The sequence below is a fragment of the Grammomys surdaster genome, unplaced genomic scaffold (genome assembly GCF_004785775.1).
Source record: "Grammomys surdaster isolate TR1022 unplaced genomic scaffold, NIH_TR_1.0 97, whole genome shotgun sequence".
NCBI classification, from domain to species: domain Eukaryota; kingdom Metazoa; phylum Chordata; class Mammalia; order Rodentia; family Muridae; genus Grammomys; species Grammomys surdaster.
This window is the reverse complement of record NW_021604576.1, coordinates 10,701,123-10,719,529: the sequence shown is the minus strand read 5'-3', so window position 1 is coordinate 10,719,529 and position 18,407 is coordinate 10,701,123. Positions and strand designations below refer to the sequence as shown.

Genomic DNA, 18,407 nt, shown 5'->3' with positions numbered 1-18,407 from the left:
GCCCACACTAAATTATTTACTTCCTGTTTCCTGTATATTTTTTTTCTACACTTCAGTCCTTTCCCACTCTAGTAGCACTGTTCTGAAATGCTTCCATCTTGTAGCACTTTTTTAAATGTTATTCTACTAGAAACAGCTTTATTTTGCCTTTGTTGGTTAAGATTTTTGAGCTGATGGATAATTTTATTTGTTTGACTATAATGAAGACAGTACTTCCACTGAATTGATTCCTCTGCTGCTAAGAAGTCAGCTAGCCATCAAATGGTTACTTTTATATGTTTGATGCTAAGGAATGCATCCAAGCACTCTATGTCACACCCTGCCTCTAATTTCACTGCATAATTTTTGTTACTTGATTAATCTCTTTGTCTTTAAACCCTGTGATTTCACTGTAATGCACTAGGTGCTTTTTTTTTTTTAGATATACTAAGCAGGTACTTTGGGTTTCTTGATTTGATTAGTTTTCATTAAAAATGGAAAACTATTCTATTTTTTTTTATGTTTTACTCCTTTCCTTTTCCAACTACAAGACATGCTTCCTTACTCCCTATTTGTGTTTCTCTCTTTTATACTATACACAACCCATACTCAAAGTCTCCCTGGTACCATTATGAAACACTCAGCTGCCTTTAGTTACTATGTCACTTCAGCATCTCTTAACTTACACCAGTTTCTCAAGTGTCACTATGCATAACGGTGATGCTTTGAAGTAACTGATGACTGGTGTCTCTTCATGATGATCTCACATATTCGGAGCAAGAAAGTCACAGAAACGTTCTTATTCTTTCACTGCATCTTATGAGAGGTGCATGGTGTCAGTTTATCCTATTACTGGTTAACTTTGACTATGTGGTTAAGGTGGCATTTTCCAGATTGTTTAGATCTATGAGATTACTATTTCCTTCTTGGTAAGTGATAAATACTATGTGGAGATATTTAAAAAACTACAAACATATCCTACTTTATTTTAAGCTTCAAAGTAATGGCAACATATCTATTATTCCAGAGACTGAGGTAAAAGGAAGGCAATTTAGAGATTGTCATAGTCACCCATGCTGAGATTTTTGTCTCAGCAAACAAAACAAAACAAAACAATACAAAAATGGAATTAACTCATCTTCACTTCATTTTTGTTCACTATGCTAAGCAACCAACGAAAGATCTTGCTTAAAACAATTACACTAACTGGTTTTCTAGTGCTTTCCTGACCTATATTTACCAGAAAAGCGTGTCTTCTCCTACTTACTTGTACCTGCGTAGGTACTATGTAGATTACAACCCTTTTCAATTATGTCTTTCACAAACCAAGTTAGCCCAGGTTTAATATATAGATGATCTTTATTTGGGTTGTGTTTTACAGACATGTCCCATCATGTTTTGAACAAACAATATCTGGCATAAGATGGTTCTGGCTCCGTTTCATCTTTCAGGGACCTGACTAAAACCACCTATTTTTCTAAGAAGTCTTGTTAGTATTCACTAGAAAGTGGTCATTTTTCAAACCAATCTGTATATACCAGCAATCTGCACCATTTTATTTAGAACTGACTACTTCTAGTGAAAAAGATAGGAAATGTATATATACAAACACACATCCATACCTAGCTCTAATTCGCCATTTCAGGGCTTACACTAGCTTCTCCTCTTCCTATTGTGTGACAAACCTGAATCATACTATCTACAATATATTTAAAATTCTCTCAGTTACAGATGACAGGTCAAATATTGTCAACCCTCAAATAATGCAAAAGAAGAAGAAAAAAGAAAAAAAAATGTCTTAAAAAAGATTTCATTGTTAGCCTGGCATGGTAGCTCACACCTTCTGATAGAAGGCTGAGGCAGCTGGAGAAAAGTTTTCCATGATAGCCAGGGCTAAATAAGTGAAATCCTGTTGTTTATAGTTCTTTACAAATTTGTGTAAACAGTAAAAGTACATAGTCAAATTGGTATATTTTAACATTATCTAGATTATTTTCAACCCCTATACTGTGTTTTTTTATTCATTTGAAACATAAATGACTTCAATTACTCCTTTTTACATTCGTTTCAGTGCACTTTCTAAACAAATTATTTTTGTGCATAGGAAACATTAACATGATTTTAAAATTAGAGATATATAAAAAGCCACACTAAAATTGTTTTGAAGCGGGTAGAAAGACACAGAAAATTAAGGGAACATGAGGGGAAAAGATAGACTTTCATTCGTGTTTGAGGACTGCTGCGAGTTTAGAGTCAAGCAATCAGAACAATAGAAACTGTGACAGCATGAACTAGACCTGCGCAAACCCAAGCCAGACAAAAATCCAGCACTGAGGAGAGCAAATCAGCATAAAGTCCCACCTATAGCCAAGAAGCCTTTTGCAATTGAAAGCTGCTGGGAGAAGGAACCAACATTTTTAATGGAGTAACACTGTGTATATCAAATGCACTCAAAAGCAGGACCCATGCTTGGAGTAGTAAAAAAAATACAAATTGAACTCTTACATTGGTGCTGGTGGTGGTGGTGGTGGTGGTGTGTGTGTATGTATGCCTAATTTATGTTTTAAAGAGAAAGAACATGAAGTGGGTGAGTAGAAAGGTAGGGAAGGATCTAGAAAGAATTTGGGAAGAGGAAAGAATACACTCAAATTTATATTGTATGAAATACTCAAAAGGAGTAAATACAAAAATTTTAAGAGTTCCAGCATGGTTAACATTGCTATGAATATTTCCAATATAAAGACAATATTTCTTTTTTGGTAGAGATATTTCAAGTTAAGAAAGGTAAAATAGAAAAAAACAAAGTTTAAAGTTTATGTTTGAGTACAGCTTTGGACTTCCCCATATATAAACCTGCAGTTTTCTGCAAGTTTCACAAAACTATATAAATCGGCGGTTCCCAACCTATTGGCTGTGACCCCTCTGGGGAGACAATTGACTGGGGTTGCCTAAGGCCATCAGAAAACAGGAATATTTGGCACTATAATTCATAACCGTAACAAAATTACAGTTATGAGTAGCAACAAAAGTAATTTGATGGTTGGGGTCAACACAACATGAGGAACTACCTCATGTTAAAGGGTTGGAACATTAGGAGACTGAGATTGTACTTACATGAACAACATACTTTTTGACCCACATCCACCTCTGTGAGTTTTAGGCATTTACTCTAAAAGTGGTAATCTCATGGAAGCACATCTGGAACTACTTACTGTATGAACTCATTTAAATTAAGGATGCACATTTAGAACTATCCTTAACTCATTTAAGCTCCTTTAACAACCCTTTGAGATGTAATATCAGAAGTCTCAAAAATCATACACACATAGCTATTAAGATACTTAAGGGTTACTTGCTCTTGAGAACACCACACTTATGCTCTACAGTGACTTATAGACTTTGCCTAAGTGCCTCTTCCTAATGCCTATGCTCACAACAGACCAAATAAACTATTAAAAACCACTTAGCTCTATCCTGCAAGTCCCTCCCTTTCACAATGCCCCAGATAGAGCTTGGGTCCCTTTCCAGTGCCCAAATCTAATCTAGCCATGCTGCCTGCACCATAAGCAACCCCAAGCCTCCTTCCACCAAGATCTACCTTGTCTACACTTCCCCATACCACTCTCAGGCCCCTTGCATGTCACATTCTAACCTCTCCACTGAGCCCGACTCAACACATCCTTCTCCAGGTCTAGCCTGATGAGTCCACCTGATCCTGCCCTCCTCGTTTCCCAAAATGCTCAGATTTACACCCAAATCCAGGGTTGGATCACAACCGGATCCTGCAAACCAGCCTAGTCTGTCTGCTTGACCTCATCCACCTTAGCTATAGCCAAACTCTAGACTCAACCTGACCTACATATGCTGTCTTCTACCTAGCCTTCTCTGTTCATATCAGACACAGACATAAGAAAAGTGTGGGTGGGTGGGGGAGCACCTTCATACAGGCAAAGGGAAGGGGGCAGGCAGATGTGGAATGGGAGGCTATTGGAGGGGTAACAAGGAAGTGGGATATCATTTGAGATGTAAATGAGTGGAATGACTAATTAAAAAAAAAATAAATTAAAAAAGAAATAACAGAAGTCCACATCCCAGGTCTGTCAGCAAAAAAAAAAAAAAAAAAAATTATTTAAGAAAAGTCAGTCTCGGGAGTGGGTGCAGCCTACATGGCCTAAGACAGGGCTCTCACCCTCCTTTCACCCACATCAGAGTCCCTTGACATTGCCCATCGTCAACAGCCTAAAGCCTTCGACCATCGATGTGACTCATCTCACATCAGTGTTTTGGGGTTGTGAACTTGTCTAAGACCCCCCATAATTAGACATCCAAATTCAAAACTCACATAGTTGGGATTGAACATAAGACGCCTTCTCTAACTAAACAGAGAAGGGGGAGATGCCAGAAGCCAGGACCCTCGCCCTTACCCTTACCCCCTACCTTTCCCCACCTGCACAATGTCCTCTGAAGCTTGGCAACTGCAAGATCCTGCTTAGCAACTGCAGATAGACTCAAAGCAGAGTACCATGTCTTCTTAAGAATAGCAGGGAGACCATAACTCAAGCAGTGTACCATATCTTCTGAAGAACAGCAGGTAGATCATAATTCAAGGCAGTGTACCATATAGACCATGACATGTTTCAAGGCACAGGCCAAGAAGATTTTGTACTTTTCCACCACCTGGACCCTCTTACCCCCTCCCCTTGTAAAACATGCTATAAAAAAGCATTTCATGTTTAAAAAAAACAAAAAAGAAATTAAAAAAAAGAAGAAAAAAAAATAAAAAAAAAAATTAAAAAAAAAATAAAAAAAAAAGAAAAGTCCGTCTCTCTGCTCCAGACTTGAGTCCTGTAAAAATGTTTGCCAATGTTCTTCACCCTACATAAATCCCAATACATGAAGTCTAAAATAATAAACTTCAAAGAATTAAGGCATTTAAAAAAAAAAAAAGCCAGATGGTAGTACATGCCTTTAATCCAAGAACATGGAAGATAGAAGCAGGTAGGTAGATTTCTGTGAGTTGTAGACCATCCTGATCTACAGATTTAATCAAGAATCTGCATGTCCAAATGCTGAAGAACCTTGTCCCCAACTTGTTTTTGATCGATCAATAAAGATGACAGAAGCCACAGGCTGGGAAAAGGGAGACCGGATGGGACCCTTAGACCTGCACAGGCGAGGATGCAGGGAGGAGAACTGCCATGACAGAGGGGTGGGGTATGGATCAGATTTAAAGCTGCAGAGGGAAGACCATACTACTGTAGTTGAAAAGGGAATGCAGCTACCTAGTAGGGCTGCCCAGAAGCGAAGCGTCTTGGGGAGCATAGACCAATGAGCCTCACAGAATGTAACAGAAGGTTTTGAGACAGGAGTACCAACGGGAAAAGTACGCTAGCCATGGGAGCATTAGAACTGTCCAACTTTTGCCAACGCATTTCAAAAATAAGCTAATGTGTGTGTGTGTGTGTGTGTGTGTCTTTCATTCTCGGATCCATAGAGTTGTGGGCCGGGTGGCTGGAAGCACAACCAGCCAGAAGCATAAAGCAGAGTAGCCAAACTCCACACTACAATATTTTGTTAGGATGTGTTTGGGCAGGTATTTGTATTTACTTTCCTTGATGTATTTATCATGAAATGTAACACCAATTGACAGAACATCAACTGAATTTCAAGTTTTAATATACTAAAAGAATGTCCCTCAAGGGACATTGCCACCTATTCCAAAACGTAATGTGTTTGTGATTGTGTACCACCATAAGGAGATATGATTATGTGTCAACTTGACAAGGGGTAGACATGTGATGACTATTCTTGGTTGTCAACTTAAATACATCTAGAATTAACTAAAACCCAAGCATCTGGGTAAACCTGTGAGGGTCTTTTCTTAACTGAATCATTTTAAGGGGGAAGATCTACATTAAATATGGGCCAAACCTTCTGGTAGCACCTATATAAACATCAGAAAAAAGAAGCTCTTGCTTGTTGCCTGCTCGCCTTCATTCTAGCTGGCAAGTTTATTCCCTCACTTCGATTAAGAGTCTCCTTTGAATTCTGGAATATACTGAAAACCAGCTGAGACAGGCATTCAGACTCTTGGGCTGGATGGATTCATGGACTTTCTATCAGGAGACAGCAATTGTTGGAATAGCTGAACTATAACCTGGAAGCCACTCTAATAAACCCCACTCTTATATGAGACTCATTTTATGAATCTTACCTAATACAATATCTAACCAAACAAACAAACAAAAAACTCAATACCAAGCATAAGAAACCCTCTTTTGAATTAAGGTTTACACATGAGACTTCTAAAACATTTTGCTACTGCCCTTGGTTGCTTCCCCATCAAAGGGAGAAGATACATACCTTTAAAATGGAAGACATGACGTACTTGAGACACAGGGGCCAAAGGACCCAACATCAATCTGACCCAAAGGCCTCCTCCCTAAGGACTAGCTTTCATGATACCAGAAGGTTCCATACTAGTTTCCAATAGAAGGCAGCAACCAATAGTTCTACCAGCTATGACAACTATGAACTACAACAACCAATAGGGATGATAGCCATAAGGGTATTGGTGCACATACCCTGGCAGTAACCAACAGCTCTCTAACTGGACTTAAGACTCACTCAGAAGGAAATCACAACTGGTACTAGAAACCTAGCCAACTTCCCTGGGCTAGTGTAGTCATAAATCGGAGACAAAATTTTAATTGCCCCATACTTAATATATAACTAATTCTAAAACTTTGTTCTCATACTCACAGATACATCTATTTCTCACTTCTGCTAAAAAAGACTTATCATTCCACCAAATGGAGACTATTACAAAAAAGCACAACTGAAAAAAATGCAAAGTGATGGAGCCCAGTCCCATCCGAGAACATCTACAACAAATTAATGCACCTAAAGATCAGGGATCATTTCAGAAGGGGATGGTGGTGATGAAAAGATTGTTAAGAGTCAGAGAAACAGGAAGTTTGCTGTTTCAGAGAAGCTACACCCATGAATTGTCATCAATGTGACTGCCTAAACACAATCGGAACAGGATGACACCAAGAGGCATACTAATGTGGACGGAGGCAAGCTCAGGAGGATTCAACCCTACAGAAAGAATTACAGGCAACTAAGGAATAGTAATAGTGGGAAAACAGTCTTCCCCAGAGAAAAGTGTCATTACACACAAAGATATATGAAACAACAATAAAGAACAGGAGGCTGTGAATCTGAATGAGAAAGGCAGGGGTGCAAGGGGACAGTTAGACAATAGATAAGAGGGTTTGTTAAGAAATAATGTAATTATAATCTTAAAAAACAAAACAAAAGACCCTCCAACTCTACTGCTTCATCCTACCTCATCTTGAAATGCTTTTCTGAGGGGAAGTCAGCAACTCCAGCTTCACTTCAGAAGAGCTCTCTGAAAATAACCCCTCAGGTTCCCTAGTGCAGAGCCACTAGGCAGAGATAGATAGAGGAGATCTATCTCTGGCTGCTGCCCCACTGCTGGTAAACTTCTACATAGCACCCAGCAATTTATGGTTTTAATTCACCAAGGCCCATGGCTTCTTGTCATTCCAGTATTTCTTTGAGTATACCAGTACATGTGCTCACACACCCTTTTCTCTGATTTCCTACTTAAAAGGTGATATACTATAATCCTTTGCATTCTGTTCATTTCATTTCACAATGTATTAGGGAAATCATATTACTTCAGGTTTCTTCCTCATTCTACTATGTGTACACACACATAAATATTTGTTGTGTCAAGTTGATCAGGCATTAAGTCCCCATACAGTGTTTAAATGTTATTCTGGATACACATTTTAAATTTTCTGAAGTTAACATTTAAATAAGTAGACTCACAAAAGCAGATTGCCCTTCTTAATGTGTGTGAATCTCTCCATTTAACCAGACTTCTTACTGAAATTTAAAGGCTGCCCTGCAGATGAAGGAAGACTTCTTCAAGTTGGTGTAGTGATTTTTTTCCCCTCCCTTCAAAATTTGAAATGAGACTACACTTGCTGACTCTCAGGCTTTCATGCCTTAAGATTCAGACTGTAACTTGTGTAGACCATTTTCCTGGGTCACCAGTTTGTCACATACACACCAGGATCAGCTTCTATAACTATGTTAGTCAATCTTTTATAATGTCCTTATATATTCTGTTAATGCATATGCTCTGGAAGATACAGGCTAATACATCAGAATATTCTAGTATGTAAATATAATACTATGTATGCTTTGAGCAGTCATTCTCCTCAACAAAGTAGTCACAACAAGTAATCAATTTTCCAACTTACTTCTGCAACAGACCATTTACTTCTGTGGTCTAGAAGGTGAATAAGTAGAACCCATAATTCCTTAACACAGGAGCACGGGTAGTGACTAATCATTAATGCTTCTGAAGGCATAACCTACAAAAGGAAGCAGAGCTATTTACATGCCACATATATGATTGCTAAAAGAGTTAAAATATGTCCTCTATTTAAGAAAAAGTTTCCTTTACAACCAAACTACATGATAAACCTGATTTTCAGTTTAAGAAACAAAAAAGAAAATGTTTCAATCATTGGTCAAACAGTACACATTTAAGATTCTGTTAGAAATAAGTTCTGTCACTACTACTCAAATAGGCCCAGCAGTGTAATAGCAGCTAAAGAAAGTAAAAAGGATATTAGTGCAAGAATCTTCTAGTATAACATTCTTTACTCAACACTTCTTTTGAATATATATTGGAATGAACCTCAGTCAGTTTACATACTTGTATCTGTTCCGTCTAACACACTAACATAACACACACACACACACACACAGAGGCAGGAATGAGTTCCAGTACATTGATGTACAATGAGAAGTTACATACTATGGATTTTGAAAAGCTAGAACAAAGCAGTCTGAATGTTTTTAGCATAATGAAAAGGATTTAATAACTATTTAACCTGATTTGAGCATTATGTAATATATATGCTTATCAATACACATTACCACATTAATGTGTACTTACTATTTTAAAGTGCCACTTTAAAAATTAACATGTAAGATGAATTCAAGTCTATTGTAAACATTTATATCAAAATTCTTGCTACATCTAGCTCCCAGATATTAGTAATCAAATACAAAAAAAGAAACATTAACACAGAAACTATTAATGTTAATAACTCTTAAAGCATTACCTTGTCATATCTGTTGAGTGACAGGCATATTAAGTCACAGAAAAGATGTTCACAATGTTCTTCAAAGAGACTGACATTGGTTAAACTGTCACCTGCCTGACTAATAAACTGACGACCATAAACAACTTGTTCTGCAAAATAAAATAAATTCTATTTTAAAACCTCAGATTGTATAATTCTCACAAGAAAAAAAAGATTTTACCTCTTCAGATTCTTCTAAAGTAAAAATACAGTTAGGATTTTTGGGTTTTTGTAAGTAAATTAAAATTGAGAATAGCCAATGGGTCCATGTATTACCCAAAAAATCTTTTCTAATTCTATATTCAGTTTAATTAATTTCTCTTGTATTAATGAGGCCATCTTTGAAAAGCATTATTGCCCTGTCACTTTAAAATAAAAGAAAAACACAAAAAAGTACTCATCTACAACTCTAAGAACAAAGGAGCTAAAACATTAGATTTTTTTAACTAATGCTGGTATGCTGACCTCTTATAATTGTTTTGTGGCATAAAACAGAGCAAACCAAGGAAAATAATAACCAAAACAAATAATAACCAAGGAAAATAATAACCTACAAAACAGTGTGTGCCCTTGAATATTGTTCTAAATAGATGAAATACAGTCATTATATATCTGTGAATGCCCTTTGTCTATGTAGTTATATACATACATAAACAAAAGCTAAGAACTGACATATAGTTGCAAACTAAAATGCCAACAGCAAAATTTAAAAACCAAAACCAAACTAAAACAAACAAACAAACAAAAAACTCATAGCATTTGCCAGGTATGATAGCACATGCCTTTAATCCCAGCACTCTAAAGGCCGAGGCAGGTGGATCTTTTTGAGTTCCAGGACAGCCTGGTCTACATACTGAGGTCAGCCAGGGGTAAATAGCTAAGTGAAACGCTTATCTCTAGAAAAAGAAGACCAAATTAACAAAATATATCACAGCATCTGAAGTATAAGATTAATATCCATATATACAAGCTTCTAAAAGAAAATTAGAAAATCTGCAAAAATAAAAGACAAGCAAATAACAGAAGATTAAAATTATGTAAAGATGTTGACGTTAACTGATAACCAAAAAGCCATTGAAGAAAAAGAGACATTTGGTATCTCTTTCCATGTATTAGCAACATAAATCCATTACTGGCAAGAGTCTGAAGTAAAAAAACATAATCTATAATTAATGTCAAAACTTCAATGCTCCATTCTATGTCTAAGGAAATACGTTACAGAACATGTATACAAATTAAAGCTGCATGTATATGTGTCTTCTGGGAAATATTATTTACAATATTAAAAAATCAAAATCTATTGTTAAAAAGCAGACATGGCTGAATAACTGTAGTAGATCTGAAGCACGCAGCCTTGGAAAACTGAACCACAGGTACTTTCACAAGCAGATCTCTTAAAAGCTGCTAAATGGGAGCTGGGGAGGAATCTTAGTGGTTAAAGTGCTGCTATATCACTACAGAAACCCTAGTTCTGATCCCCAGCACCCAAGCAAAAGCCAGCAAGGGCTATAATCCAACTGTAGGGAAAGACAACTCTGGGGAATTGTTAGTCAGTCAGTTTAGCCAAAATGGCATGTCCAGGTTAAGTCAGTAAAAGACTGTCTCAGCCAGACAGTTTTGCTGCACACCTTTAAATGTAGCACTGCAGACGAATATCCGTCAGTTTAAGGCAACCAGGAGTTCCAGGACAGCCAGGGCTACACAGATTTAAAAAAAAAAAAAAAAAAAAACTCTCAAAAAAAAAAGAAACAGAGACCTTGTCCCGATACACACACACATGCACACACAATTTGTTAAATGAAAGATGGACACCTTGAGTGAAAAAGAGGCATGAACACTTCTTATCTACTTTTTTCTTTAAACGTCACTAAGTACTTATAATGCAATAAAATTGTTTATTTTCTTTTGAACAGGTTCTTACTACGTAATTCAGGCTGACCCAGAATTTAGCATATAATCTAAGCTATCCTCATGATCCTCCTGCCTCAGCTAACCCTGAGCTGGGATTATAGACTATATGCCAGTATACTCAGCTAATTCCATTTTAAAATTATGAATCAATCAATCAGAAAGTCAATAGTTCAATCTTAGGATTTTTAAAAAGAATCAACCAATCAATCAATCCTTAGGATTTTTAAAAAGAATTAAGACAGAAAATCGTAAACTTACTCAATTTTTCTCCCAGCATGTGCAGTATTTCCAACACCAGCCAATGAATATCTAAGTAGAGATGTAATAAATGCCATGATGGAGGGAAGAGCTGTAAATGACATTACCAAGAATGAATTAAAATTTTGTACCACAGGTATTTTGTACCACATCACAGAACTCCATGCACACAGATGAAGAACCAACTATTCAAAATCTCAGGGAAAAACTTGTCTTTGACTAGAGAATTCTTTCAGTGGAGATCCTTGAAAGAATACATTTTTTTCTTTCTGGTTTAATACAAGTACACACTTGAGATGGCTGAATAGACTAGACAGTACAGACCCCTTCGAACCAACCACTGATTCTATTTAGCCATGGGGCTGCAAAGAAATCTTTAAGATACAGGTTTTGCTTTAGACTTATCTAAGAAATATTCTTTAATGCATATTAAAGTAAGTTATATATAGTGAGTGCATAGGAATGATAAGAGATAAAAAAGTGAACTTCAGATTATCAAACCAACCAAACAGTCATCTTCACAAAATTAAAGAATTTTATCTCTCAATCCATGATTAAGCATTCAAACAATTCTATCGAAATCAAGTCAGAATTTTTAGCTCTTAGCTACACTGGGTTACCACCTGTCAATACTGAGTATCACTGTAAAAACAAGTAACATTAACAAGTTCTACTGAAATACCTAGAAAAAAAATGACAAGGGTTTTTCTTTGTCATTACAAACAAACTAAAATGCTAGACTAATAACATAGTAGAACAGGGAGAGAAAACAAGCAGCAGAACAGAGAAGAGATAAATAAATATGACATCTCAAATCAATGAGGAAAATGTAACCCATTAATAGTGTTCACATTCATTTACAGAAACTAGTATCAGATTTCCTATTTCCCTTCATATTTTGAAAATTATAATGTATACAGGTGTTTTGCTTGCATGTATGCATATGCAGCATGTGCATGAAGTGACCATGGAGACCAGAAGAATGCACCAGATACCCTGGAACTGGAGTTATAGACGCTTGTGAGCCATCATGTGGTTGCTGGAAATCAAATCCAAGTCTTCTGGAAGAGCTGCCCATGCTCTTAAACCTCTGAGGCATCTCTTTAGCCCTGCCTCCTACACATTTTAAAAGAAATTAATGACAGCTATAAATGTAGAAACCAAAGTGCTTTTTACCAGCATAAATGACATAATAGAGAATCAACAAATATAATCAAATACATACACATACACACACACACACAGGAACCCACAATCAATCATCTGGAAAATTCAGGTTAATTGGTGAAGAAAAACCAACAAATAAATAGAAGAAACTATTTTTAATGTATAAGATCTAATAAGTAATATCTGTAATGCAAGTATTTTGGATGCTTAGCTGGAAATAGTAACTAAAATGGTTTTCATATGTACACAAGATAATATGCTACATAAAAAAAATCTTACATTTTTAAAAATTATTTCATTGCAGAATAGTATTTTTGTATATATTTTATATTTTAAGAATAAGAAGTTCTCCTGCTTTAGTATATAATCTTATAGACCTCAAATAAACTAGTTCAAGTCCACCAAATCAAAATGTCTACAAAGATCTCAGATAAAGACTCTTGTGAACAAAGGCTACTTTCTGCTAATATAAGTTATTCATGTTTATTTTCTTATGCATTTGAAGGATATTAAGAAAATACAACCACTCCAATACACAGAAAACAAAAAAGGAAATTATCCTTCCTTTGCAAACTACGCATATAACTTTATCATATGACAGAATTTAAAAAGCAAGTATTGAGTTGCTCTCTTTGTATTAAACACATTAACCTATAAGTTATTTTCAAACACTTTTATTCTTAAATATTGATCTCAACATTGATATTCTGACATGAAAGTCCACCAAAATATAAATTTTGACTAGTATCATGTTACTAAAAACCTAGTTACTGATATTAGTAAAGCCAAATACAATAAAAGGGATTAAAAGTTCAAAGAATCTCATAAATTTTCATAACTTCTCATTTACATATGCTCCAATTTTAATATGCAGAATTTACCTGTTATTTACCTATAAGCTAGACTGTAATATTAATACCTTTTTAAAAAAAAAAATCAAACTTCAGAGTAAGTGTTTATCACTGGTAGAAAAGAGGCATATTTGAAACAACCAACCACGTCCCAAAAAAGTCTAAGGGATAGGAATACATAGACGTGGGCTTGAACCTAACACTATGAATACCATTAAGCTGGGATATTAAGGTGCAGATGTGAAAGTGCATTTTTCCACATAATTTTCCTTTGAGGCTAAGGGTATATAGTTGGTAGAGTGCTTTGCCGGCATACATAAAGACCCAAGGACAATTTCCAGTGTTTCATAAACTGGGTATGATGGTTTGGGTCTGTAAGTTCAACACTTGGGGGGAAAAATGGCAGAAGGATCAGAAGTTCAAGGTCACCCTGAGGCCAACCTCAGATTCATAAGACACTGTCTGAGAGAGAGAGAGAGATCAACTTTCTTTTTTAAATTTTACTATAATATATGACATATTTGCCTAAACCTTTATCAATGAGAATGACAGAAATTTCAAACACGTTAATTTTTATTTGAAACTTCTAAGCATTTACACTGTTAAATGGAGAACAGCTATTGATACAGGTAGTGTTTTATACACTTGAGGCACCAATCATTTAATTCTTCCCATATCTCTTGGAAGTTAAGGAAGCTGTGTAACTGGAGAGACTGAGGTAAGGCACATATATAGTAAAAAGACATAACTAACAAGCAGATCAGAGTTTCATTTCGTGCCATACATGTACAAGTTCTTCTCATTCTTGAATAATACTTTTTCTTGGAGGAGAAAAAAGTTGGATAATTTAAAAAATAAACTAATCAAACCTTAATCTGGTTTTGATTTACAAATGCTCCTAGAGTAACACTGGGAAGTTCAGCTAGATGTCCAATATATAGAAGTAATCCACGAAGCTCATCAACCAACATGGAAGGAAGCTGAGCTCCCAAAGCCTCATAGGGATGGGCAGGGAGACTGTGGCGCTCGGCTTCTTGTACTTTCAGATACCTAAAAAGTCATGAGAGAGAATAAATATACAGGAGTCTGTGTGAATATACCCACAGATATTAATCAAACAATAAAAATACTCATCTGTTATCCTACCTGAAGATGAAAACTTTAATGTAGTGAAGAAACACTACACATTGCTGTCTAATACTGTCTGCTTTGGCGTGCAAGGTGGCTATCTTCCCTAAAAGGAAACAGATACTATCAAGGATAGCTTAAACACTGTCAGTGAGCAATGGCCAAAATTTTTTACAGGCTTAACTTAAAATCTACCTTGTAAGTCTTACTAAGTTTACAACAAACATACCTTGAAATAACCTACTTTCTCTATCTCACATACCACAACAGAACCCACAATAGGACTTTGTTTCACCTTCCTATAATCTATTTGCAAGACTTGCTTAAAATATGAATTCTTTACGATACCATTTTTCTTTTAATTGAGTGACAGGTGGGTGTGAGCTGCCCAAAATAGTATACTAGAGACAAAATTCAGTTCTTCCACAAGAGTAGTACCTGCTTAAGGGCCATTTGTCTAGCCCTGTGAATTAATTCTTGTTGCTCTCAAGTCAAAATGAATATTAGGTCACTAACTATATTCATAATGAAATCAAAACTCTTTTTAATTATCTATATATGAAATAATCTTTCACTAATTCTCCTAAACGCATCCCCTGTCACTCTTTTTGCTCAATTTTTTTAACATTCACATTACGAAGAATTATATACATTGCTACTATATGCAAAACACTGATAAGTATTATAATACATAAGAGACCAAAACTAAGAGAAACCAAGAGCACACTGCCTTAGACTAAAGAACATTGGAAACAACTCTATAAAACTGCACACTAGTTAGGACTGTTCAATTTCTTAATTAGCAAATTTGAAAAGTACAAATTACTACATAAATTGACAGTTAACAACTAGCAGGTAATAACAGGTAGACTTTGATGCCGGAAAATAAACAACCTTCATTAAATACAAAAATAAGATAGTACTTCTCTGTGGTTATAGTGAAGTGACAAAAGTCAACCCTTTATAATCATGTCTGAACACAGAAATAAGGCTCTATGCAATCACATACCACAGGGAACATCTTTGTCTTTATGCTATTAAGCCCAGTTTAATTACTAAAAACCCTCCCAACCTTCCTTCCTGTGGCTCATCCAATTGCCTTTGCTCTTTAACAGCATCCAATCCAGAATACCCCATAGCCATTACATCTTACACATATCAGCAAATGCATGTGCATTTACTCAATGTTTTGATAAATTAATGAACCTATTTGACCAAAAACACATTCCAGATGATCTCTATTTATAGGCAGTATGACAGACACAAATAAACACTTAATATGCATCATGGTATTTAAACTATACAAGAACTCAACCAATAAGAGCGTAACTGTTACATAAGAGACACATTATTAGCTAAGTTTAAAACCTAGGTTGAACACAAAGTCAGGACTCCAAATACTACATTGCACTAAAATTGTTACAAGGAGAAGCAGCTGGCCTACAATAAAAACACTGCTGTTCAACTTCCTTCAAAAGACACCTACACTACTCCACTAAATCAACAATCCACTAAATGTCAAAAGGAAGCAGACGTAGAAAGCAAGAAAAGAAGATCAAGAGTCCTAAGAAGTCTGTTAACTTCTTTATCTTGTGTTTATGTTCTCCAACCAATTCATCGCCTCCAAAGAAATAATTCTCTCAGTAAAGCTTAGGGTTTTTTCAAATCAAATTTACCTTAAATCCTACATAGTTGAAAAACAATACTATAAATATCAGTTATAACAACATTTAAAAGTCATATTCTTTTGAAATACCAAATACACTATATCATGACCCTCTGATATAACATTTCATATTTTTATGAAATTCCAGTTACACTTTAGAACTTTATATGCAAGTCTATAGAGTGGTATTTCTTTTTGTGTAATTAAATACATATTAAACTTACCAAAATCACAGTTGACTTGTAACAAGGACTCCAAGTTAAATATCTGTTGCCTGATTTAAAAAATGTAAGAGAGTAAACTTTAGCATAATGTAAAGCACATAGCAATTACATGGGTTGTGTTTCTAGCACTATGGAACTAACAATTCATTTTTGTTATAATTCACTTTGTAATGTTTATTAAAAGTCAGCTTCAGACATAAATTTTAAAATACACAATGCATAAAAATACATCTCTGTTTAAACTTACAAAAGTATAGAAGATAGATCACAGGAACTATTTGAGAATCAGACTTCAATATCAATTACTATCTTCAGGAAACTTAAGATATATAAAACATTGTAGGGTTAAGTTTTATGTTAAATTGTATCATACAGCTGTGTATAGTGGTTCAGAAAATGTAAAGGATTACTGTCCTAATTAATACCTAGTCACCTTGGTACAAAATAGTTATCTGGAGAGAAGAACCTCATTTGAGAAAATGCCTCTATCAGCTTGCCTACAGCAAAGTCTAAGGGCCTTTTCTTTTTTGGGCCTTTTCTTGATTAATGTTTGGTATGATATAGGTAGCCAGCTTACTGGGGATGGTGTCATCCCTGGACAAGTGGCCCTAGACAGCATAATATATCAGGTTGAGTAAGCAATGGGGAGCAAGTCAGAAGGTGGCATTCCTTTGTGGTTTATGCTTCAGTTTCCACACCCAGGCTCCTGTCTTGCCTTCTGAGATGAACTGAAACCTATAAGCCAAATAAACCCTTTTTTCCACAAGTTGCGTTTGTCATGGTCTTTAATCACAGTGATAGAAAACCAAACTAAAACAGATACATAAATAAAAAATATATATGTAAGGCTATTAGGATGCTTCATTTTAATTCCTGATGGTAATCCAATTTCATCATTTCCATTTGCCTTCAAACTCTCTTGGATAAAGACCAACTTCACTACAATATTTAGAATTACAGAAAAATTGCTCAGCTTGTTTTCCCAATAAATAACACAAAGCTGGAGAGATGGCTCATCAGTTAAAAGCACTTTTTGCTCATGCATTTTTGGACATGCATTTGGTTCCCAGTATGTACGGTAGTAGCTCACAACCATCCAAAATTCCAATTCCATGGGATCCAATGCCCTCTTCTGACCTCTGTGGGCATCACACATGCATATAGTACACATACATACAGGTACTCAAAACATTCATAAACTTGATTTTTGTGTTGACCTAAAGAGAAAAAAAAATTTACAACATATAATACATCAAAGATACACTGACATCTCTTTATGAGGGTTCATGGAATATAGTTTAAATCTTTATCTTTGAAACATGATGAAAAAAAAGAAAGCCAGGCATGATGGTTCATGCTTGTAATTCCAGCATGTTTAGGTCCACCTAGGCTACACATTGACTATAGTTGACAACCTGTCTTACAAACAAAAAATGCATATACAATGTGTTATATATAGAATATGTACATTATACACATACATAAATAGTTTTTCAGTGTGGCTATTCAGTGCTCAGTAGTAGGATGCTTGCCTAACATTTACAATAGCCTAGATTTGATCTCTAGAATCACACATGTGTGCCCATACTCACAAATATATTGATAAGGATTGTTTATCAATATAAGCAATATAAACTCCTTAAAACCATTATTTATCAGTCATTACTGCTTGATTGTTTCCTGGTAAGACCACCAACAAAGCAACAAAACAAGAGCAATTTCCCTGATGCTTTGGTAATCAGTAGTGGAAAAACCAGCAATATAAAACTAGACAGCCTTAGAGTTAAAAATAAACACATACATACCTGAATAAATGAAAGAGCTCTCGACATGAATAGACTAGTGCTGTCTCAGTAACCCACTGGATGCCAAACAGTTCTACTGTATCCTCTTCAAAATTAGTTGGTAATGGATCAAGATCTAAAATTAACCTGTAATGGAAATGATGATTTAACCATTTGAATCCAGACTATACATGACATATACATATACATATACATATACATATACATATACATATACATATACATAT

General features: G+C 35.5%; 1 protein-coding gene across 1 annotated transcript in view; it reads right to left on the bottom strand.

Moving 5' to 3' along the window:
* Mms22l (MMS22 like, DNA repair protein) overlaps positions 1-18,407 on the bottom strand; it is a 109,011-nt gene that overhangs the window by 89,541 nt on the left and 1,063 nt on the right. The window contains exons 2-8 of the mRNA XM_028780643.1: positions 18,181-18,306; positions 16,376-16,425; positions 14,504-14,591; positions 14,227-14,407; positions 11,340-11,430; positions 9,150-9,280; positions 8,277-8,390 (exon numbers count right to left, since the gene is read on the bottom strand). Of these exons, the coding sequence (XP_028636476.1) occupies positions 8,277-8,390; positions 9,150-9,280; positions 11,340-11,430; positions 14,227-14,407; positions 14,504-14,591; positions 16,376-16,425; positions 18,181-18,306 (781 nt within the window). The remainder of the gene's footprint in view (positions 1-8,276; positions 8,391-9,149; positions 9,281-11,339; positions 11,431-14,226; positions 14,408-14,503; positions 14,592-16,375; positions 16,426-18,180; positions 18,307-18,407) is intronic.